At 39.5% G+C, this 24,097-nt stretch overlaps 1 protein-coding gene across 1 annotated transcript in view; it reads right to left on the bottom strand.

Annotated features, from left to right (window-relative positions):
* Positions 1-24,097, bottom strand: part of LOC121871305 — a 135,767-nt gene that overhangs the window by 19,347 nt on the left and 92,323 nt on the right. The window contains 15 exon segments of the mRNA XM_042373524.1: positions 208-246; positions 1,874-1,936; positions 4,366-4,562; positions 7,720-8,080; positions 11,547-11,710; positions 13,950-14,147; positions 15,427-15,568; positions 15,786-15,958; positions 16,464-16,539; positions 16,714-17,079; positions 20,030-20,331; positions 21,437-21,668; positions 22,264-22,467; positions 22,960-23,135; positions 23,589-23,754. Of these exon segments, the coding sequence (XP_042229458.1) occupies positions 208-246; positions 1,874-1,936; positions 4,366-4,562; positions 7,720-8,080; positions 11,547-11,710; positions 13,950-14,147; positions 15,427-15,568; positions 15,786-15,958; positions 16,464-16,539; positions 16,714-17,079; positions 20,030-20,331; positions 21,437-21,668; positions 22,264-22,467; positions 22,960-23,135; positions 23,589-23,754 (2,859 nt within the window).

The following is a 24,097-nucleotide window of genomic DNA, read 5'->3' as shown; positions in this document are numbered from 1 at the left end:
ATGCTCCTATACCCAATACCAATAGGTTATTGTGCCTACATACCATACACTCCAACTCAAAAACTTCACTCTTCCATCTGGCATGACGGATAATTGTCTCCAAGCAGCAGAGTTTCAAAATTAGTTGATGTTAAAGCCATGCTAGAGACTGTAAAACAAAACTGTGGAATATTGTCTCAGTTTCCACAAGTATAAATTCAAACTTACTAAGGGCACAGGACTCCAAGTACCAGAACACGCCAATGGCTGCAAGAATTAAGGCAAGAGTTTACATAACGTAGTATAAGGAACGCAGAGGCGGTACAACCAATATCTTATCGTCCAAAAAAGATATTAGTACTCATCGAGGAATAATTTAATTCTTCTTTTCATTTTCTTACCTTGATATTATTACACGAAGACATTAAAACTGACTGGATCATATTTTTAGGGGACAAGAATTGGCTCATAGTAACCCATGCGGTAACTGTAAAAGCAAGGTCAGAAATCCCTGAATATTACATTACTATATAACTGTGATAACTAGAATATTTTTTTCACTTATTTTGCTTTACTCATCAGCATCAGACTGTATGGAGGTTTTTACTTACTCAGATACTAAGTTACATTTAGTTAATCTTACCATGCAATATGTTGCTACACTGTGAGTGACAGGGAACTCACTACCCTTCAGACTAATTGAATTCAACCAAAACTTATGACTTTATTTTTCATTTACAATTTTCTACTTTTGTTATTTTCTTTAGTTACTTAAGTCTTAAACATGCAAACAAATCTGGAATAAATATCAAACTTTTCCCTTGGCATTAATTTGTACCAGCAGTTTATTCAGGAATTTGGGTGCAGCATTAAGTAACTATGTACTGTACTACATGTACGATGTTTTTGTAACTATGAGTTTGAAATCAAGTACTGTACTGTACTGTACTGTACTGTACCTTTCTACCATATAGAATCTGGTCAAGTATCCTGTCTACTTCGCTCTGCCCACTTCTAATATCACTCTTACAATTCACCAAACTTGAGTGGTTGTCAAAGAAGTAGGGTCACCAAAGTGGCTAATTCACTGCTAGTTGGCAGCACAACTCACTCACTCACTCACTCACTAGCAACCAATTAACCTTTTATGAATTGTAACAGCTACAAAGGTCTCCTACAAGTGGGTGGAGCTTAGTGTGTAGGCCAGTTTATTTCCTCTCTACTGGTGCTGTACTTCACTTGCATTCACATTTATGCATATTTTCTAAATATCTTTGCTTATAATGTAAGGTTTTTCCAACTCAATTTTGTTTGAAGGGTTTTTATGGAGAGTATTTGCCTGTTCTCTTGTAGTCTGAGTTAAAATTACTTTAATTTTTACAAATACCAGGATGCTTTAACCCAACGTAGCACTGTACACCAATACAATGCGAGATGATATGCTGCATGATGAATATATTTGGCAAACATACACTCCATGCCATACCATAAAAGAGTATTAAAGATAAGCATCTGTGGCATCACTGACCTATGTACTGTACTGTACTGTACACACAAAAAACTTAAATCACTAGTCCTTTGCTGGTCATGCTGCCAACTAGTTCTTAAAATATATCACTGTCTATACCAGAAGCTATGAGACGACCATTCCTTAATATCCCTGACTGGCTGACGGCACACCTAAATCCAGACACCTCCATCATTCTGAACTACTGAAGCTCACCATGACGAGTCTCTTAATTCACGAGGCCAAAACTAAGAGACAAAACCATTACAATCTTGAGACTGCGGGAGAATGGGAACAAGTCTAAGACATCCTTTGAAAGCAAGCAAACAAAAATATAAATTAATTCTATGCACTGAAAATTATAATGACTAAAACCATAGTACTTACTACCACCACAGGGGAAGAAGTCCTATTATCAATGGTCTGCAGACGATTATATTCCTCCGACACCTAGTTTGGGGAAGCTCAGTGTCACACATAACCTTCGACAATCTCCGTCACATAAATGATATCGTCGTAAACGTTACCCTCATCTACAATACATGTACAGTTGTGGACATAAAGAATTCGACAAGGAAGGAGGGAAGGTCCAGAGGGAGGTGGAGTAGGGGAGGGTTAGGGTGGGTGGAGACTAGACACCATCTCATACAGGTACCGGTTATAATTCAGCAATATTCTTTTCACACTGCAAACTGATTTTTTTAAATTTAATTATGAGTCAGGTACAGCTTACTCTGTAAACAACTCAATACACCAAAACAACCCCCAAAAAATGCTGTAAAAATTGAATGTTCGAGGAGATTTTTTTACCACCACTCTGATGCTATGATGCCAAGTCCTCACCCACACCACCTCCCTCCAAGCTGAATACTTTTTGTCCACAACTGTACATAATATCTTTCCTAGTGGAGAAGAAACAAAAGAGTGTCTGAAAGAAACATTGTTTACATCCATTCCTCACCACATACAAGACAATAAACCAAAACACTTACATGCTAATGATGAAAACATCCATCAACATTATCATAAACATAAATTCAAACAAAACTATTTCCTTCCTCAGTAAAGTGTAGCTTAAACATCTGCATGAGGACCCCAGTAATGCACAAAATAAGTCCTGCAAGATGCTTCAACATAAGTCATTTTCGTGCATTGCAACACATATTACATAAATAGTCCCACAAGAACTGCAAAAGCTTAGTGGTAGTATGAGCTTGTGCAGTGTGACGTACAATATCTGAGCTGGAAGAGTGAACATGCGTGCAGATGCGTGAGTCATTATACACGTGTGACCTAGAGTGTGGGTGTGAGAGGCAGTGTGTTGGGGTGTGTGGCCAGTTGTGTGGGTGTGAGAGGCAGTGTGTCGGGGTGTGCGGCCAGTTGTGTGGGTGTGTGGCCTAGAGTGTGGGTGTGAGAGGCAGTGTGTCTGGGTGTGTGGCCAAGTGGGTGAGTGTGTGACCAAGTGTGAGTGTGGGGCCAAGTGGGTGAGTGTGTGACCAAGTGTGAGTGTGGTGCCAAGTGGGTGAGTGTGTGACCAAGTGTGAGTGTGTGGCCAAGTGGGTGAGTGTTTGGCCAATTGTGTGGGTATGTGGCCAAGTGTAAGGTGTTACCAAGTCTGTGGTTGTATGAAACATTGTGTTATTGTATGTGTGTGTGTAAAATAGTGAGTGTGAGAAATTGTGTGTGTGTGTGTGTGTGAGCATGTGCGTGCGTGCATGCGTGTGTGTGTGTGTGTGTGAAACCTTGTGTTAGCGCGAGACAGTACAAGTGTGAAACAGCGCACGTGTGACAATCATTTCGTCATCAAAGAGGCAGAACCAACATAAAGCAGGAGTTAACTGTATAAATCTTTGACTGTAGAAAAAACAACAAGATATTTCAATACCTCTGTCTATCCCTTTATTATTATTATTAGTATTAATGATGTATTTCCGGTATGGAATTTCATGATTATTTTTCCTCAGTCTCACGTTAGAATGAATGAAGAACTGTAATGGAAGATAGGGCTGAAATATGAAAATTAAATCAGATAAAAGAGATGGAATATATTACCCTGTTCATCGATGTATAAGAAAATAATATCCTCTCTCTCTCTCTCTCTCTCTCTCTCTCTCTATCTCCCTCTCTCTCTCTCTCTCTCTCTCTCTCACTCTTTCCTCTGTATTCATCCTCCCAGTTCTCTACATTACCATATAAATCTTACAGGAAATATTGCATTTTTGTCCCCTCTTAATTTTTGTCCAACTTACTACATTATAAATATACTTTTAAAATGTCTCAAATCTACTGCCAATTCTATACCACATGTACAAAATAATGACAAAAATGTTAGTAATATGCAAACTCTTTATAGATTTTGAGAAATTTTTTTTTATATTTCTGCCATTTGTCTCAATAATTCACACACCTGTTACACATTATAGTACTTCTGTCAACAAAAAGTTACTCTTGTTACGGCCGATGAAAAAAAAAGCTTTCTCTTCCCTTCCATGTCATAGGGTGAGGAATGACCCATCAACACACTGAACACTCATTACTAGAAATTCATTCACTCTTCATGTACTGTAGTCAGCCAAGCATAGTCTTTACTTCAGTCTACCCCATTTCTCCTTAATACCTCTCCTGTTCACACCATTAAATTATCATCTCGTTCCTTTCAATGTGTTTCTCTCCCTTAACTATTTATACCTATTGATGAAAAAAAAAAAAAAATTGTTCTTCACTAACCAGACGTCCTTGATTACCACATAAGACCACAAGCATTTATATGATTCATAAAGACACAGATACACACACTAGACGAAGCGGTAGAATAAATTAAAAACAAAACACGAGTGTAGGGGAACAGACGAGTAGGTGAAAACAGCAACGCAACTCACCACACTGCACTTGGGGGTCTGAGTCCGCAAGTGGAGGAACTCGTCAAAGCTGGCAGTGCGGTGACCTACGGGAGGAGTCACTAGATGTCGCAGGATCTTCTTACTGTCGGCACGTGGGCTGGTTGTCTGAGAGCGGCACTTGTGGCTGCTGCGACGAGGGCTACTGCTGCTACTGGCCGCTGCCGACCCACCTGCACCTTAAATCCACGGAAGAGTTAAGTTACCTCCTGACACTTAGGCCAACTACTGGGGGAGGGGACTCCTGTTGACGGCAGTGGTGGTGGAGGGAGGGCAGGGTGTGGTGGGGGTGGTGGGGTTTAGTATATGGTGGTGGTGATAGGGTGGAACATGATGGTGGCAGTGATGGGGATGAAACGGTGATGGGCGGTGGAGGAATGTGGTGGTGGAAATGATGGAGGAGGGGAGGAGGTGGTACATGATGGTGATGGTTATAATGGAAAAAGGAAGCAGGGAGGAATATAATGGTAGTAGTTATGGTGGTGAGAGAGAAGGAGAGGTGGGAGGGAGAGGGACAGGAGAGGGAGGGGGAGGAGGGGTACAATACAATACAGGGTAATTAAAGGTAATGCCTCTAACTCATTACAGCAACAGAAAATAGCCACAACTGTTCATTCAAAAGGTCCATTTATGAAGGCAGTGGATAAATTTATAATCATCATCAATCATCATAATAACAATAATAATAAGCAAGACAATGACACAAGGACTTTTTTTTACTTCTGAGATCTACGTTTTATTTATATATTTTTACTTTACACTACAAGGGTTTTATCTCACAGAAGCTACAGCAACACAAACACAAACTCTACAATACTTTCTGACCAGCTGCTATGGGAGCTTGGGATTTATTTGATAATTAGTGATTTATCATTAATTGGTTTTAATTTACATGATCTATAACTTAAAAGTAATTTGATGAGTCAGGACAACCTTACAATATTGATGGTATGTTGAAACACCAAAATTTTATACATTTACAATTATATTTTTTGTGATACTACTCAACAGGGTTATAGAAATTATTTTTATTTGTTTTTTTTTGTCTAGTATGAGAGTCACATAGATACCTGACCCCCGAGACATGATGTACAGGATATAGACAACACATACAGGGACTAATATCATTGACCCATAAAACAAACTACAGTATAACCCTAAAATTTTATAGTAATATATCTGTTAAGAAAATAATAACAGTTGTCATCAGTATTATAAGGTTGGTACATGGTGATGAAACAATATTAGTATTAGCTTGCAGTGAATAAGGGTGATAATAATTCCAGACTATGAGAAAAATTAGTTTGGGAGATTGTCAGTTCAAAGTAGAGAAAGTTTGTGGGAAGGATTCATAATAAAGTGGATGTAACTATATTATAGAGGCTATATAAAAAAGATTATAGCCACATGTAAAGGATATAGACACAAGGTATATATGGTGAGGGTATAACTAGAAGCTGAGCATATAGACTACACAAGGAATGTATGGTGGTATAAGTGGACAGACGAAATGTAGAATACAGATAACCAGGTTCACATACAAGCTGCTACCACACACACACACACAAGGGAGTAACACAGGTATGGGGTACAGGTACAATTTACAGGTACAGATTACAAATACCAAGTACACAAAAAAAAAAAATAGTTACAACAGAGAGCCAAAGTACAGGGGAGGAATATTGTACCTATCATAGGGTCAATTACAAGACAAAAATAGATAGAACTGGTTGAACAAATTGAGATACCATACACACAGAGGAATATGGTATTTGTGTAAGGCAAAAGGAACATAGAACAAGATTGGGGTAGAGGAGCCATGCTGAAGAGGTGTACGGTACAAGTTGAAGGCAAAGGCAAGGTGAGAGGGTACAGTGGAGAGACTAACGGATAAAGTTACAGCATACACAGGTCTTCTACGTACAGGTGTTACAGTAAAAACAGACAATTACAGGAGACATATACTATATATGGCACAAACTAAGGGAGAGAGAGAGAGAGAGAGAGAGAGGGAGAGAGAGAGAGAGTGTACTGAAGGTAACATCCTACTTTATGGCAATGTGTTTTCTTCATTGTTTCCAGAAAATATTTGGTGAAAAGTTTACTGGTGATGTAGGCAGAGTAAGTCACAAGAATAGATCATATCCCCCAAAAATTTCCCTTAAACAAAATATTTTAAGTAATGGGTCAAAAAAGTGTTAAAGAAAAAGGTTATTCTTACCAAAAATCACACTCCAGAATTATTATTTTTTTTTTTAGTCTCCTATGTTACTCAAACTAACAAAGGCAAATGCAAGCAATAGAAGCTCTGATTTGAAGCAATAATTAAGCAAGCAACTTCAAGCAGGGAGTGTGGGTGAAGCAACTGTGTATCATTGGTGGAGACTGGAGAGTGATAGGGGGGGGGGGGGTAGAAGGGGTTGGTGATAGGTAAAGATTATTTGCATTGTTGTGTGTTACATACCTTTAAATATTAATTTACTGAGAGACAACTTTGAAGATATTAAGAGAAGCTGTATTTAAGCTGCAGAATCAGATGTATGAGAAATGACTGCATGAAAATTTGTGATTAAAGTAATAAAGGAAGTGTAAGTAAACAGACACCTTAAATGGTCCTTTAAGTTCAGTATAAGAAGAATGGTATATGACAATGTGGTGCAGAACCAAAAATACTTAGTAAAAGACTGTTGTTTTATGACCTATCTAATTAATGTGTACACAATTTTAGGTTGTCAAAATAAACAATAACAATCTCCCTTTATGATAAATGTTTATGCAACTTAAGAACTGAGACTGAAGGAAAGACTTCTTGTTATGTCTCAATTGTATCTGATATATTGTACCATTTCATATACTGTATAAAACTTGCCAGAGCTAAAAAAACAAGATAATTCTGATGAAAAATAATAATTTGATAAGAAACAGAGGCAACTCTTCCTTCACTGGAAAATTTTGAGAAGTTTTGGGAGATGAAAACCATAACACAACATTTATGTACAGCATAGTGAGGCTGACTTATCTACTCAGACACAGACAAGGAAACTTGAGTACTGTATACAGCAGTTAAGGAACCAGAGATCATGCACCACCTGAGAGGAAGGAATAAGACCTGTGCATTTGTCAATGACATCCATTTGATTTTATATGAAGATATTAGGGAGAATAAAATTGTTTTGTAATACTTGATTCCATCAATGGGTTATGTATGAAAGTCTAGCATATTACTGTATGAGCAAGAATATGTAGATACAAAGGAGGCACGGGGCAGAGGATGTAGCATTAGTACGGAGAGGATCCGAGGTTGAAGTGCGAGTGTAGGAGGAAGCACAGCCTTACGTTTATGCAGCCTGAGCAAATCGTCAAAGGTAAATGCGGGAGCCTCGCACTGTGGACTGGACGCTGTCGAGGACAGGCTAAGAAGCGAGGCTTTGCGGAAACTATTGAGCCGCACAAACAGGGACTTTGGACGAGGACGAGGGCTGAGCCCCGTAGGACTAGGCAGAGGCGCCAGACGGGAGGGCGCGGGGGACATTGCACCTGCAACGACACATGCCTCAGTCCTCACCCTACACACCAGCCCACACATCAACATACCTTGCCACTTAAGGCTCACAACACAGTTACCACTAAAATTCCTGAAGGCGCACACTAATTTGGCCGCTCTCCCAGGATGCAATATGCTAGTACTGTACAGGAACTAGTGAAGCAATACAGACATGTACAGACCTTCATAGACAGTGGCATCATGTTAACAAAAGATCTACCAACCACTGAAAAAAACCAGATGCACAGCAAACTTTTGCTTTGGGCAAATATTATCATATGTAAGTGTAAGGGAGTATAAGTTATAGGAGTGATGGCTTAGCTATAATAACCTGATACTTCATGCTTCCATGGCCTGCAAGTGTGGCCCCGAGGTACAAGAACAGATGTAAGGTTCTGGTGAGGATTAAATAAATTATTATATTCCTTAAGTTTACCATAAAATTATAGTAAGGTTTTATCAACAATCAATAACCAAATTTATTTTCTAAAAGCAATAAAAATATTTCTCCTGATATCTTGACCAGTTTAATTGAGTCAGCAGCCCAGTACATCAGGACCACACTAAACAAGACTGTCATGTGCAAAAAAAACAAACATTTTTTTATGAAGACTGTAAGTGACAAGTAACACTAAAGATTTAGACTTGGGGTGATACAAGTAGAATTTAATAAATACAACGAGGATAGGAATGGTCCTGGTTGCCTAACAGAGCACAACTATGGGAGATGTACAGCAAAATGTTAAAAAAATAAAATACTTATAGCCTCTCTCCCAGTGTTAAATCTTCTTGTTCAGCCATATTAACTTTATCATCCCCACCTCATTACTGATCTACTACAAACACTCTCAATGTACGACACTACTGCACCTCCCATGTACAATACTTCTAGCAACATCATCACCGGCCACACTTGTCTTTTCTTATTTACAACATTTACTTTTCCTCCTCCTTGTCAACAAGTCTTATAAGTTAAGAATGAGAGCAATTGGAATTTATTTTTCATTAATGTGGCAATGAAAATTTAAGTCTTTAGCACAACTGAATGAGTCTATCCAGCATGTAACCCCCCTGAGTATGATGACATAACCCCTTGAGTACAATGACCTAATATCCAGAGTAGGGCATTTTAACCCTATGATGAAATATCCCCTTGAGGAAAATGACATTATATTTAGGGGCTAAGTCATTGTACAATAAGTGGTTAATTTATCATAATCAAAGGGTTAAGTCATCATAGTCAGGAGGACATGTAATCATACTCAAGGGAGTTAAATTATCATACTCAAGAGGTCAAGCCATCATACTCATGGGGTTAAGTCATTGTAATTAAGAGGACAAGTCATCATACTCAAGAAGAAAAGCCATCATACTCAAGGGTTTAAGTCATCATACTCAAGAGGACAAGTCATTGTACTCAAGAGGACAGGCCATCATACTCAACGGGTTAAGTTATCATACTTAGGTACTAAGTTACCATAATGAAGGGGGTAAATTATTGTATTAAACAGAGGTTAAGTCATCATATTCCAAGGGGTTAAGCAACTGTACTCAAAGGGTTAAGCTGTAATACTCAAAGGATTAGTGGAGATAATCTACTAACTCCTTGTGTACGATGTCGCCTCTGAGCTGAATAAAGTCGTCTGGTGTTAGCCAAATAGGATATTAAAAGTGGCGTACCCGTAGTGAAGGGGTTAAGCCATCGTACGCAAGGGGTTAAATACGAGCTGCATAATGACTGAGGTACTCTGTATGTACCATCAAGATGACTCAACCCCAAGTTATTCCTTTCAGCTGCTGTATTATGTAAGCTGAAGCGTCATTCTAAGTCGCAAATTGAAACTAGTTGTCACATTTTAACTCAAATAATATAACTATAGTCTCTTTTATAGCTGATTGTACTAGGCTAAGTAGCTTGAAACATTAACTCTCAAGACATATGTTGAAAAATGTTTGGGGTAAATAGAATACTCTAGAGATATGTCAGGCTCAGCTGAGTGGCTCTTCCACCAAGCACACTACCTCTCTGTAACGTCCATCTTAAACGGCATCTTTACCTGAATATGTGGTGTTTACACTTGATTCTAATCTTTATAAAATGATCATTATTATTTGTTGCTTTATATGTTTGGTGTCATTTGTCTTGATATACATAATAATTAGTGAAAAGAGAAGAAGTACTGAATTTATTCTGAATGTGTTCTCTGAAAGCGTGAATTTGTTTGTGACTTCGACAGTAAATATTCTTTATTTCAAACTTTTCTCACTCATATCTTGAAAGTTAATATTTTCAAGCAGTTATATCTCTATATAAATTAAATTCGGCATTAACGTGAGCCAGAACTGGGTATTCTTAGCAATTATATTTGGATTTACTTACAATATGTCAACATTAATTGAATATTATGTCTGAGCCAATGAGCTAAGGGAGGGGGGAGGGGGGTCATAGCCAAGTACCATCAGCTAAAAAAAAAAGACTACCTGTATATATATTAATTTATGTGAACGATTATATATTTTGAATACTGTACTATATAATTCAATAAGGAAGGTATCATACACTGCCACTGTCATCAAAATAATGTAAGAAATTGTATGACATATATTAGTTTTTTTTAATATTAATCTATTAAGTTGACACTGTGCAGCCAATATCAATGTGAGGAGGAATTTGAGAAAGAAACATTAATTCCAACAACCCAGAAAGAAACAATGTAAGATAACTTGATAGGGATATGAAACAAACAAGGGAGGAACTGGGTTTGTCGAGAATGATCAATGTCATTTTTCTAACCTTGTGAGTACAGTAAACTACTAACCACCAGTTCATATACTCTTATGACTCATAATTCTGGAGAGGTATGACTCGAGGGTCTGTACTGTATGGTGTCGTGGGAGTACAGTACTGTACTGTACTGTACTGTACTGTACTGCACTGCACTGTACAAGGGAATAATGTATCTCAAAAGGTCAGAAGAAGTGCCTCAACTAAGCTGAACATCTTGCACATTCACCACAGCTATAATTTGGATTATTTCCAGGGTGTGCACGGTTGAGCCGCTACAGCCACAGTGGCTTGCATCATGACGCATTTCTACTTTTGCTTTCTCATTACAGCTAGTTAAATCATGCCATTTTCATGTGTAATATAACATAATATGTAATGATCAGTCACCCTGTGCTTTTTGCATATGTAAAACAAGTGAAATTATTGAGTAATTCTATAATTCATAAAATGGTTAAGATGTGGCAGTGATGGCAGCAGCTGGGGACGCCTCTGTAGATAAGCAGGGTCGAGATGAACGCTATCTCTACCAGATGCAAGATGGGATTTTCGTTGGTGTTTTAATCAGGCAAAATATGCTAGGCTAAGATTAAAACATGCTTATATATCTTAATAAAAAAAGATCAAGAAGATGCATGAAAATTATAATACACAATCTTATAAGTTAAGTGATTCTTGGTAAAACTTGTACTATATATATATATATATATATATATATATATATATATATATATATATATATATATATATATATATATATATATATATATATATATATATATATATATATATATATATATATATATATATTTTATACTGTATATACTCTTAAATGATAAGGCATATGATCATTCCCTTGTATCTGATTGGCAGTTGGATGTGCAGAATTAACCTTAAAAAGTCATTCCTCAAGCCTGGGCGGAGGGGGCCACCCAGGTTACAATACTGTACTGTATTAGTAAGTGCCAGCGTGCCCAGAAACAACGATGTCCCACCTTCTGCATTTGTCCAGGTTGACGCCGCGGATCAAAAATGGATTAGTTGGTTGGCCCATAACAAGACACAGAATGATTCTGATATACAGCTATTATTAATGACCCATACAAGTGTTCAGAATCTAATTTATAAAGAGAGAGTTTCAATGTAAACTTCAACTATGGCACAGTAGCTCAGGGGCACAGATATTCCTCTTATATAAATGTGTTAAGAAGAAACATGATAATGTTGTGTTGAGGTAAAAGACACACTGTATACTGGAGGCACTGCCGGTACATGGTGTCATGGAGATTATAGTAATAAATTTTAGAAGAAAAAACCTTAAGACAACTGGAGACATCTACTCTTATCTCCAGTTAGTAACATTATTTTGATGCAGTTACTAAAGAAGAAGGGGATTTGAATCATCCAGTTTAGGATTTTGTTTTATTTATATGGTAATAAAACTTGGCACATCTGCAAGCCAATATAATTCCTGTTGTTACCTATAAATTTAAAGGTATCTCATTGTAGAGTTTTATGAGGGTCTTTATGTTGGAACAGCAGTGTGTCAGTCAGTCACCAGGGATAGATGCTGTGACAAGGTGCACTAACAACCACTCTAGGGTTCCTGGGGTAAGACAATACCATCTACACTACCACCAAGCTCATGCTACCGTCTACCTCACTCCTGCTGCTACTCTCCTAAGATACCATTACCTGGGAGCCATCTCATGTACTGTTTCCCCATCATACTTGACTACATGAATGAGACTATTTAGTGCCTTTATCAGTGTTAAAGCAACAACACAAAGTTGGTTTAGTACAACATGAAGGACATGACATGTGTTAGCCATCAACAGTGTCACAACAGTAAGCTGGAACACCACCACCGTCATGCACAACACTCTCATCATATTAACCTAATTTATGGCTAAAACTTTATCATTAATTCCTTGAATAATTTAAAATATTACACTTATAAATTAGTTATATTTTGTTAACTATATATAACTTTATTAAGGCACAGGAAGCTAAGACTACTATTTACTACCAATAATCAGCCTAACATAATACAGTTGCATAAACCAACTTGAAATTACCAGGAAAAATGTCAAAGTAATTTATAGTATGCAGTTATATTCTTATAATCATTAAGGTTCATTAGTTATAAACACAGAGGAAAAAACTTACCAAGGCACATTATGTATAAAACAAGTAAAATGATATGTAAGAACTTATATTAATACAAAAAAAAACAACAACACGATCATTATGAGGTTAAAAATTACTTAATATTGAATTTAATCTTGCAATAAGAGGCTAATAATTCTGTGAACAATAGCTATGTGTGCAACAGTTAAATAAGACCTACAGTACAGTACTTTAGATTCTATTAAATGATATATTATCTATTGCATTAATTATAAACTTAGAGAATATTTGTAATAATATTAAAGTCAGGCAGGAAGAGAAGAGGTCTAGTATGACAAAAGGAATGAATGAAAATAAAGAGGAGAGTGTGTATTACTCCTCACCCTGTTCAGCTTTAGCCTTGGTGAGAAGGGGCTCCAACAGCACAACTACTTAAAGAGCATGTTTGAGAGACTGTATAGGTTGGTCATCTTCTAATCCAACTTACTCATAACTAAAGATGAGTTACATGGCACTGTATTCATTTTAAAAGTTTAATAAGTTTAATCTCCTCATATGGGACATTTATAATTGCCTTATCCATAACCAATTCATATTATCAGCAACATTAAATACCATGTCTAAGCCAATTAGTGAATAAATCTGTTAATCAAATCTGTTATAGCCATAGTACAGTATACATACAGGTACAGGACATACTGTAGTAATACCTAATGTAACTCCACTTTGGTCATAACCAGCACCACACTGCTCTCTATGGTGATATAATGATCACAGTGAACATTGATATAACACTTTTTGTAGACAAATTAGGATTATTTCATTATCATGTATACTATATGTTACATATAAGAAGACTATGAATATGTTCAATTAAGAGCCATAATACTGTAGCTGTGTCGTCCAACAGCCTGACACACGACAATGTTCTTCTCTTTACAACGTTTAAAGTGACATTTAGTGTCTGAATTTTACTCAACAATAATTTATTATGACATAGTATTTCATAGCTGGTATGTAATATTCATTTTATATCAAAATACATTAATTTTTTCAATAATATTCATTTGTACATCAAACATGCAATAGTGAAACAACCGTACTTACCATATTTGCTCCTTTCAATCTCTTCAGCGAAGAACTTCTCAATCTTTTCAGCAAAGTGTTTCTTGATGCAGAAGATTATGCCGATACAACCCATGACGATGGCCACAGTCATGAGGCCAAGCCAGAAGGGCTCCTCAAACATCCTCTCTGACAGCGGCTTGAATGGGATTCTCAGCATCCTGTGTTCACACCGTTCCCCTACACACACGTCACCAGAGCCAAAACTATTAATGCCACTGTCTCAAAACTGCTCAAAGCATCAGTAGATGAAAATACCTGTCAAAAGCTGACAACTCTGGTTAAGGCTTTAGTTACTATTACTGCATGATCCACTAATACCTGTAAGACATCTGCGGATACGAGAGAATGACCCATGGCTGTGGACACTGAATAAAAACAGGGAATTGTAACACACAGTGATGTCATCACTGTGGGGCCTCGAGAATCTGTGTGATTCAATTCATACTTTGGTGTCAACACTTTTACTGCTTAACTCTATATAATTCTAGTAATATCTTTCCCACTTTGAGGAACTAAGCTTCTGGCTGTACTTGTTACTGTAATAAGTAACAAACTATAAGTGGAATGGTTAAGATTAGAATGAAAATTCACTTAAGAGAGAGCGATCTTGTTGTTTTGTGACACCTCTATAGCCAACTCCTGATCACTGGTACAGTATAATGCAAGGTTCTACTGAGGTTATTAATACCTTTACAAGAATCTGTGCTTGTAGTATAAAGCCTGCATGTTTGACAGATATATTTCCAAAAGCTTAAAATCTCATAAAGAAATTCTAATCTTGAATTGTGAGCCAGCATCTTTGGTTCAGTGTTGTATTTGGCCTCTGGGACCAGTACTGCTGGCCTGTACAGCGTACAAGATCAAATCATCAGGTGTAAGTCAGCCTGCGTTTACTGAAATCTACGTGTCCTGGACTACAGTACAATATTTGTAAATCATTCTGAATAAAGTTAAACAAAGTGCAGTTAGTCAAGTCATGCCAAGGGGATCATTTTGGATCCCCCAGTTCAATTTAAAGCACCAAAGCCAACTTTGTTAATTTAACAGTTTTAAAAGAGTAACTAAATATTAAAATATATACTGGAATTAAATATTAATTGTTTAACACAAGTACCATAACCAAGCTTCATCTGAGCTCTGATAATAAAGTCAACAGTAAGACATATTTCATCCGAGTTGATTTTTTTGCAGTAACACTGTAAAAGGAAACATGCATGACTAAAGTTAAGCAGAGACCATGTTTGAAGACCTGTTGTACATGACCATCAATGAAGCTCATGCTTGGCCTCTGAATACTGTATGATACCTGATTTAATGCATACTATGGAACTGTGAATTTAGTTTGGTTAATTAGAGATATCTATGTACCAGAAATATCTCAATACTGTAAGTTATTTGAAAACAGACTGACATCACAGATAAGACTGCAGTGGAGATGGTGGCAGGCATGACTTACCTTCCCACCAGGCATGACACTGGCACTTGAAGGTGTAGTTGCCAGGCGTGCAGGCACCACGGCTCTGACAGGGGTCACCATCACATGGGGAGATGCGGTCCTGACAGCGAGGACCTCCGTAACCCCTCTCACACAAGCACCATTATCCATTGGGTCCTCCAGGCTGACACTCACCCCACAGACAGGGTGACATCTCACACCAAGTCACCTACAGGAGTTACACACCTCATTACATAGTCAGAGGAAAGCTAATGACAGGTACAGTACAGTAAGTCTAAATATGAATTTAACATCATTTATTAAAGAGGTAAATCTTGTCTTAGTGAGAAATGGTACAACAACAGAACCCTCTGACTGACCTGACAAAAGGCACCGGTAAAGCCATTGGTGCACAGGCAAGAATGGTTGGTTCCCTCAGTGATGCAACGGCCATTGTTGAGGCAAGGAGATGGATCACAAGAGGCCACACCCGACACCCGTACACCCAAGCTGCCAACACCCACACCTATGGAACGGTTCAACCAGCCAGGGTCTGCGGAGGAGATGAGGTGGTGAACATGGGTGGTCTTACCTCATCACTCTTTCATTTTGCTCTACCTAACCAGTAGCTGACATCATATTCATAAAACAAGAAATTATTGTTAAAGGCACTACAGAAACTTAGAGATATTAATAAGAAGTTTATAAATACTTCACATTTCTCCTTATAAATTGATTTAACAAATACAAAGAAAGTATAGCTTAAGGCTCACTTGTCATATTTCCCACATTATTACAGTACCTACAGACAACCCCCTCCCCCCTCCTGATAGAACTGCCTTGTCAGGGGGCCTCTCTGTGTTCTGGAGGCAGCCTCGCATTCCATTCAGATCAATACAAATTTGCACAAACCGATACGCGAGTTGATCCCTTCCTTCTCAACTCTGGCATGATCAGTTATGTATAATTATATCCCATATATTATTTCAGTATTTATATCTAAATATAAATCAACACCAAAGCTATTTATTAATGAGTTTCAAGACACTATTACAAACCTGCATGAACTTCATAAGTGGCGCTGAAGAAGGCAACAGATGACACCCAGTTGGTTGTGGATGTTGAAGGAGTGAACTTTGAGGATGGTGATGATGTTGGTGATGGTAACACATGTGGTGATGGTGGAGGAGATGGTGATGCGGTGTGTGGTGATGAGGGTAAGGCCTCTTTTCCAGGGTTGAAAGTATAGAGAACAGCATTGTGGGATATTGTTGTGTCCTCTGTTGGGGGAGGATGATGACCACTTACTGATGATGTCTTGGACCTCTGGGGAGATATGGGAGTGTTTGGTGATGAGTCCGACACAGATGAAGATGTAAAGGAATTAACTAAGGAATATGAGAGGAGTTTCTTTGAGGCAACTGACAAGTTACCAAAAGGTGAGGAGGTGCTGGAGGAGGATAATAGATCATGAAGGGATATTGACTTAGTGGTGATGCTGGATGATACAGGGGCAACAGTGGGGGCTCGAGGATCAAGGTGAACCTCCCTTATGGACAGGGTGTTGAAGGTTGATCTGATAGATATTTCATTGTGAGTTGAGTGGTCTATCTTGCAGATCCTCCACACAGTGCCACTCCGTCCAGCATACCAATCCTCCACCTCGATGTAGTCCTGTGGAGGGAACATCACTCGTCACACATGGAGGTAACACGTATACACCAGGAGAGATAAATATTACTGTGTTCTCCAAATTGATGCCACGTTCCACACCAACCAATAATAGTACCTTACATGTATTAGCTCCTATAACACTCTACAAAACTAAAACATATAGTATACATTTTTGACTCCACTTGAACTTCAACAAACAAGATATAAATAGAAACATAAGGAGAAAAACTTTACCCTTTCCCTATCTATTGTTTATGTGAACTTACTGTAATGAAATACACACAACACTACACATAACAATGTTCTCCACTAAAAACAGGAACAAAAAGCTCATTATACGACATGACATATTTCCTTATCTTTCTTTGGTAACTCATTAATATTGTGTGTGTGTGTGTGTGTGTGTGTGTGTGTGTGTGTGTGTGTACCTGCAAGCACGAGCGTTTGGGAGAAGCGAGGGCAGCCACGTGGTGTGAACGGAGATGCAGCTGGTGTCCTGTAGGGGCGAGGAGCTGGTGGGTGAGAGTCACTCAGGTGCTGGAGCCAGGGGGAAGTTGAGAGCATGGATCCTGCCCATGCCCACCACTGTCCCCTCCTCTCCACCCACACCCACCACCTTGTTGCTACTAGATGACGCCACGTGCACCACAGCCTGTTCCTTGAAGTTGGTACCTGCATCACAATGCCAATCTCAGTCACCATAATAATAATAATAATGTATAGAATGGTTACTCCTCGTCTAAGAGGATGGCCAGCCTTAAGGCCACCTAGACATGAATTTGTTTGAGTGTAAAAGCTGTCGCCAACACAACAAACACACCCCAAGCTAATGAGCTGCATGACCCGGTGTCAAGGAATAGTCCGAGAAGACCGGACAACTCGCCAACTGCACTGGCTAACCATTACCCCGGAACACGATCTGTAAATCTATCAACATCCAAGTCCCCAAGTATGTTAGGTAGACAGAGGCAAATGGCATAAAGAAACTCATCCATGCAGACACTAATGAGGTTAATATTAAATATCCATAACACTACCCCCTGGGTAAACATCATTGTTGTGTTCAGTCTGATCTTCTGCTGTATATATCTGGTCAGGCAACAAACCAGGGTCCACATATCAGGGTCAAATGTTATTGTATGAATATGAACCTAAAAAACCACAACATCATGAAATTTCAGATACATGAAAGACAAGAAAACAATAATCATAAATAAGATTACCAAGATATGACAACAGGGATAACTAGAGCTGACCAACTGAGGTCCTGCTCACCAAGATGTGCTCAGTTGGACTCTTGGTGACCAAGTGCCAGACACCTCTACACATCTCTCTAGCTCTGGTTACTTTATAAACATTTACTCAAGTAAGATGATCCTCTGTATATATCTGTTCCTTCATCATTCAACAGTAATTAATCTGCAGTATACTGTGGTGCACTTAAGACTATCTTGAAATATTGTACAAGTTTATTACAATATATTAATGAATGAAACATATACAGTTAACCCTCACTTTCTGCGGTTAATGTAACCCGGAGGGTCAGCGTAAAAGTGAAAACAACGTAAAGTGAATAACATAACATATGGGATTAATTGAAATGGAGTCGGGCCGATCCCCAAACTCCACTTTTGTGACACAACTATGTTGTAGTAAAATATTATCTTAACTTTATGATGGTATGCACACACATTAATAATTAAGAAAATATAAATAATATTAGGTTTTAACACTTACATTAGTAGAAAAATGGCTGGGCACACGGGGATGGTTGGTTCGAGGCAGAGGGCAGATTTTGGCCCTCACCTGTGTCACTTGTATCAATTGTATCACTATCCACCACAGAGGCTTGCAGGGCCTCTTTGTCAAACTCCCAAAGTCCATATAAGTCCATATCCTCACCATAATTATCACTATCACTGACTTGGGGCGGCTGTGGTGGGTGGGGTGAAGAACTGGTAATGTTTTGATGACTGGGCGACCTTGTGCGCACCATGTTGGCGCAGCTTACAACATGGCGGATGGCGGGAGGTTTGGATCCAAAAATGGCGCGGCTCGCCAGCCGCTCTCCGCGTAAAGGGGTACACGCACCACGGAATGTGAGCATCCTGGGTTCCGGCAGGGCACCGCGTAAACGTGGAAACGCGGAATGTGGGACCGCGTAAAGTGAGGGTTAACTGTATAGATATTAAGTTACAAAACCTGCAAGAAAGTTCACTGATGGTGTCACCAGTTCACTCATTATTAAGAGACTCACTCATAGCATAGCTGGCCTGGTAGCCCCTGCCACCACCACGATGAACTGTGTGGAGGAGGAGGGTGAGGGACGACCATTATGACACATATGACAGTCGCTCCACCTCCCTTGATGACACTGCACCACACAAGCGCACTGACTCGCCTACATCATCACCCAGTACCACCTGTGTGTGAGGAGGAAGAACGTTGAGTACATAACATTAACTTACTTATCTCGACCTAACCTCACCACTAAGAGCAAAAAAAGGTGGACTACTTAATCATATACAATACTACATTAACCTTATGTAATGTAACCAGGAAAAACATCCCCCCCCATCATCCCCTTATATCAGCAGAAAGAAGAACAAGATTGCATTATCTAAGAAATGAAATACAGAAAGTAATTTGGGGACACTATTTCTATCCTGATGATAAGATTTCCCACCATACTGAGAAGGGTTGTTGTGATTTCAAGAGTGTAAAAGACAGTTTAGTGTATGTATGTAGGAGGAACATTATTGAACTAAGAAACTAAGATGAAATTTACAAATCTTAATATTTTAAAGCTGTGTGTTTGTAATAAATTATGATTCAGTGACTGGCATCTTTTACTCCAGCAGATAAAGTGCAAGAAACATTACCGCTAGTCACCAACAATATACACGAAGGGAAAAAACCTAACAGGTATAAAAAATGACGCCTCCCTCACCTCCAGGTAATCCTCCTGACATCGGTGCCTTGCCTCCCCCTGCCCGGGTGTTGTGGAGGTGGTGGCGGGTGAGGGGGTGGGGGTCATGGATATTGCACGAATGAGTCTGGGAACACTGGAAGAAGCATTGAAGGAAGTGGAGGAAAAAATAGAAGGTTCCTCTCCAGAGGTGGACTGGTATTGGTAGTAACCATCCCCACGTGGTGTGGTGTGTGGCCTCTTCCTCCTGCTGGTGCTGCTGCTGCTGCTGTTCTCTCCACCAACTTCAAACACCTTGAACTGGATCCACACTCGCTGACCCTCTGTTAATACCAAACATCATAAGACTCCACTATGTTGGTTTTTATAAACCTTAACATTTATTACTAAATATAATCTGCACTCTATGTGAAGAACATTGATCAAGGTAGAAATAAATACAAGTAATAATAATAGAGATAAGTTAAACATCTGGTCATGTGACACTGGCAGCATCACCCCAGCGACAAACTTGTGGCTGAACAATGACAGGTAGAGGAAGTTCCTCCTGGGAAAAGACTTAACATATCCATAGTCTCTCATATAAGCTGAGAGGAGCCAGACACCAGCCTCCCTCACTCACAGAAACACCCAGTGATAAGAACAAGAATATATTCGTCGTCTATGAAGATGTGACAGCATGTTGATACGTGCAAAATATTTCCAAACACTTGAATAAATAACCTCATGCATTTTCCATCATGAGAAGACACAAAACAGACAAACACATGACAAAGAACTTTGCATTTTGTTTGGCAAACACAACAATAATGAAGCAGCCACTCTGTCCACACCACGTCTCCGATCCTATTGTCTTACACTGAACAAGAATAGTTACAAGGCTTCTTGTTTTCTTTAATAAAAAAATTATAATTAATTCTTTGAACTCCTGACTAAACACTTTATTTCCCACAGTTGACAATTACATTGACATACTACAACACTGTATACTGTTTAAAAAAATAATTTCTTCCTATTATAATTTTATATTCGCCTGTTTACTCCAATACTTATTGCTTATTCATGTTGTTTAAAGGTATTTGTGTGCAGGGAGACTAATACTGTACTCTTGAAATGGGCCTCAATCTCCCGAGAGACTTCCTCTTGACTTGGTGGTTACTCTAACCTTGCTGGCAGGGAGGGATGGTTGATCTTCCTACAGGGGAGGGAGGAGTACAGTATGAATTTCCCTGAGGGGAGGAGAGACTGTCCTTAGTCAAAGATAAAGTACAGAGACTTCCCATCACTGTTAGCAAAGGAGGTCATCAATCTCCCTGAAAGGAGAAGATCTTTCATTGTCTGTGTGTAAATAAGAAGGACAGAGGGATGTAGTGAGGGGGAAGGTTGCCATACTCCAGTGAGGGGGAGAGACAAGTGTGAGAGATGTACCTGGAGCAGTGATGACCGTGGTACAGTGGAGGTGAGCCAGGTAGAACTCTGGGAAGTTGGGTGAGGTGACGACTCCCTCTGGTTCAGTCAGCTCCTGGTGGGGGCAAGTTGACATGTCCACCACCCGCCATCGTCCCCGCACACCCGCCCCCACCACAGACCAATCGGAGTGGAAGGTCACCAAAGCTTCGTTGCTCTCGGACACGAAGTCAAACCTGCCGAGCAAGACCAGCTTATAAATTCCAAGTGTAGGTTATTAACAGGTAACAGCTAAGTCACTTGTCAACACACACACACTCGTGCTAAAAGTACACTCACACCTGTCATGTCTCATCACTTTTCCACTTCACCACTGATGGACCAACACACAAGCTTCTGTCATCTAATAAAGAGTAAACCAAAAAACTTAAATATTTTTTAGGTATATATTAACTGGCCAAACAAGAACACTGTGTAACATAACATTATGGAACCAAAACCTATTACTGTACCTGCACTTTGTGTATGACAAACAACGTAACGTAATTATCCGCTGGACCAAATACACTATTATACTACCTCACAACCCTTGCACCACTGTGCTAAATAACTCTTTAAGTCTTGCACTTTCTGTCTATCCAGGCCATCTTCCTTTCTAACCATGTAATAATCCTACTTGTTCAAGCTTACTCTCACAGGAGTCACCCAAACATGTTCCCAGCTTACCTGTCCCAAACACTAACCTAACCTAACCTAACCTGATCTGACCTGACCTGATCTAACATAACCTGACCTAACCAAAACACATCTCCACGTCATCATCGCAGGTAAACAGTAATGCATCTCACCTGTCCATGTCGGTATTGTGTCGTCCCAAGTACCGCTCCATGTGGTCTTCGGGGATTTTGGAGGCCGACGTAGTCATATAGACACTCGGACTGGTACTCGAGGTCCAGCTTGAGAAAGGACACCACCAGACGAGAATTGGGAGGTCCCCTTAGAGTGAGGGTGAGGTGTAGGTTGTTGGGGTAAGGAGAAGGATAGCCAGGTGGTCAAGTTGCCACCGTAACCCAACACAATGGAACTCTGCTTCGCTGGTGGGTCTGTAGAGTCCCCTCCCATTGGTCAACAAGGTAGCCAACCAGACCAGCCAAAGAAAGATGAGAAGGAGGAGTTAATGATGTTGGCGGTAGTGATGATTCATACCCTACATCCAGTAGTACTGTACCAGCCTATATCAACAGCCAGTAGGGACATGGAAGCCTGTACTGTATGTTGTTCAAAGTGCAAAAAAAACTTCCCTTCGTGACCGAGCACCAACCCCAGGACTACACGTTGGACAAGGTGAGAATGACGTCCACTACTTCACAGGTCATTAAATGGTGATGGTACAATTAATAAGATGGTACAGAATATATATTAGCATATAACACCATGAAAGAGAACCTCCACCATCTTCCCCTTGCTGAGTGCCATTATTAACAACATATTACAAACTGAACATATTAGATCTAGTTTGTGTTACATTAAGGCTGTGGACTCACCGGGTACCCGCCTGGCGCAGATGTAGCCGCCGAAGAGGTCACACTGGTGGGCGGAGAGTGAGAGCGGTGGGTGACGGTGCTGGCGGGGCCTCGGTGGCGGCATGTCGACTCCTGCAGGCTGAGACACAGAGAGACACCATCCCCAGCCAAGTACCTCCCCTCCACACCTCCCACCTCTGTATGAAGGACACACCACTTGACACCTGCACCCAGTGACCATCTATACATATAATATATAGGTGATATAAAAGGAATACGAACATTATTATTTAACGTCAATTGATATTTAAGGCGATATGACCCAATACCACCCAAGCAAAGACAACAATAATTTTTAGCAACTTAACCGAACCAAATGTAAAATAAGACTTAAATTTACAAAACCTTATCTAATTTAACAGACTATGGTCTCTACTGAATCTTTACCGACTTAAAATTATCTTTGAACAGAATCTTTCATAAGTTATCTGTGAAAATTATCTACTTGTCTCCACCAAATACCAATGTGGATGCAGGGGTTGTTGAAGTGGGTGTACGTAGGTTGTGGGTGTAGGAAGTGGGTGTAGGCATAGAGTGTACATGGGTGTAAGATAACAGAGGTGTGGGTGTAGCGTGGGTGTAGGCCATACCTGAAACATTGAGAGGAGAACCATCGCGCCAGCTCCAGGTGTGGGAGTCGGGGTGTAGTGTCCCGCCCACCCAGTAAAGTGTCCCGGTGCCATAGTCTGGGAGGCTACGTAGTCCTGACCCCAGCCACCGCAACACATCAAGGCTGGGCACACTGGCTAGGTCACCCTGCACCATACAACACAGGTAGATAGGCTGAGCGTTTATATTTACATGTAGATAGATAGATAGATACAGATAGATAGTAGATAGAAAAGGATTTGATATAGATAAACAGACAGGTAGATATACAGATAGACAGGTAGATATATACAGATAGAAAGAGATTAGGGATTAGACAGATAAATAAATATGTATTAAAAGATTATATCAGATAAACGAAGGAGACAGAAGAAAAGAGATAATCAATATACACTGAATAAACATTACAGTATTATCCTGCAACTGAGTGAGTCGACACAGTGTACAGGAGTCAATTATGGTATGTGTGAAAGGAAGTGAAAGGGAAGGG

Source organism: Homarus americanus, unplaced genomic scaffold, assembly GCF_018991925.1.
Source record: "Homarus americanus isolate GMGI-L3 unplaced genomic scaffold, GMGI_Hamer_2.0 scaffold45698, whole genome shotgun sequence".
Classification (NCBI taxonomy): domain Eukaryota; kingdom Metazoa; phylum Arthropoda; class Malacostraca; order Decapoda; family Nephropidae; genus Homarus; species Homarus americanus.
The sequence above is the reverse complement of the archived record's forward strand: the minus strand, read 5'-3'. Positions and strand labels throughout refer to the sequence as shown.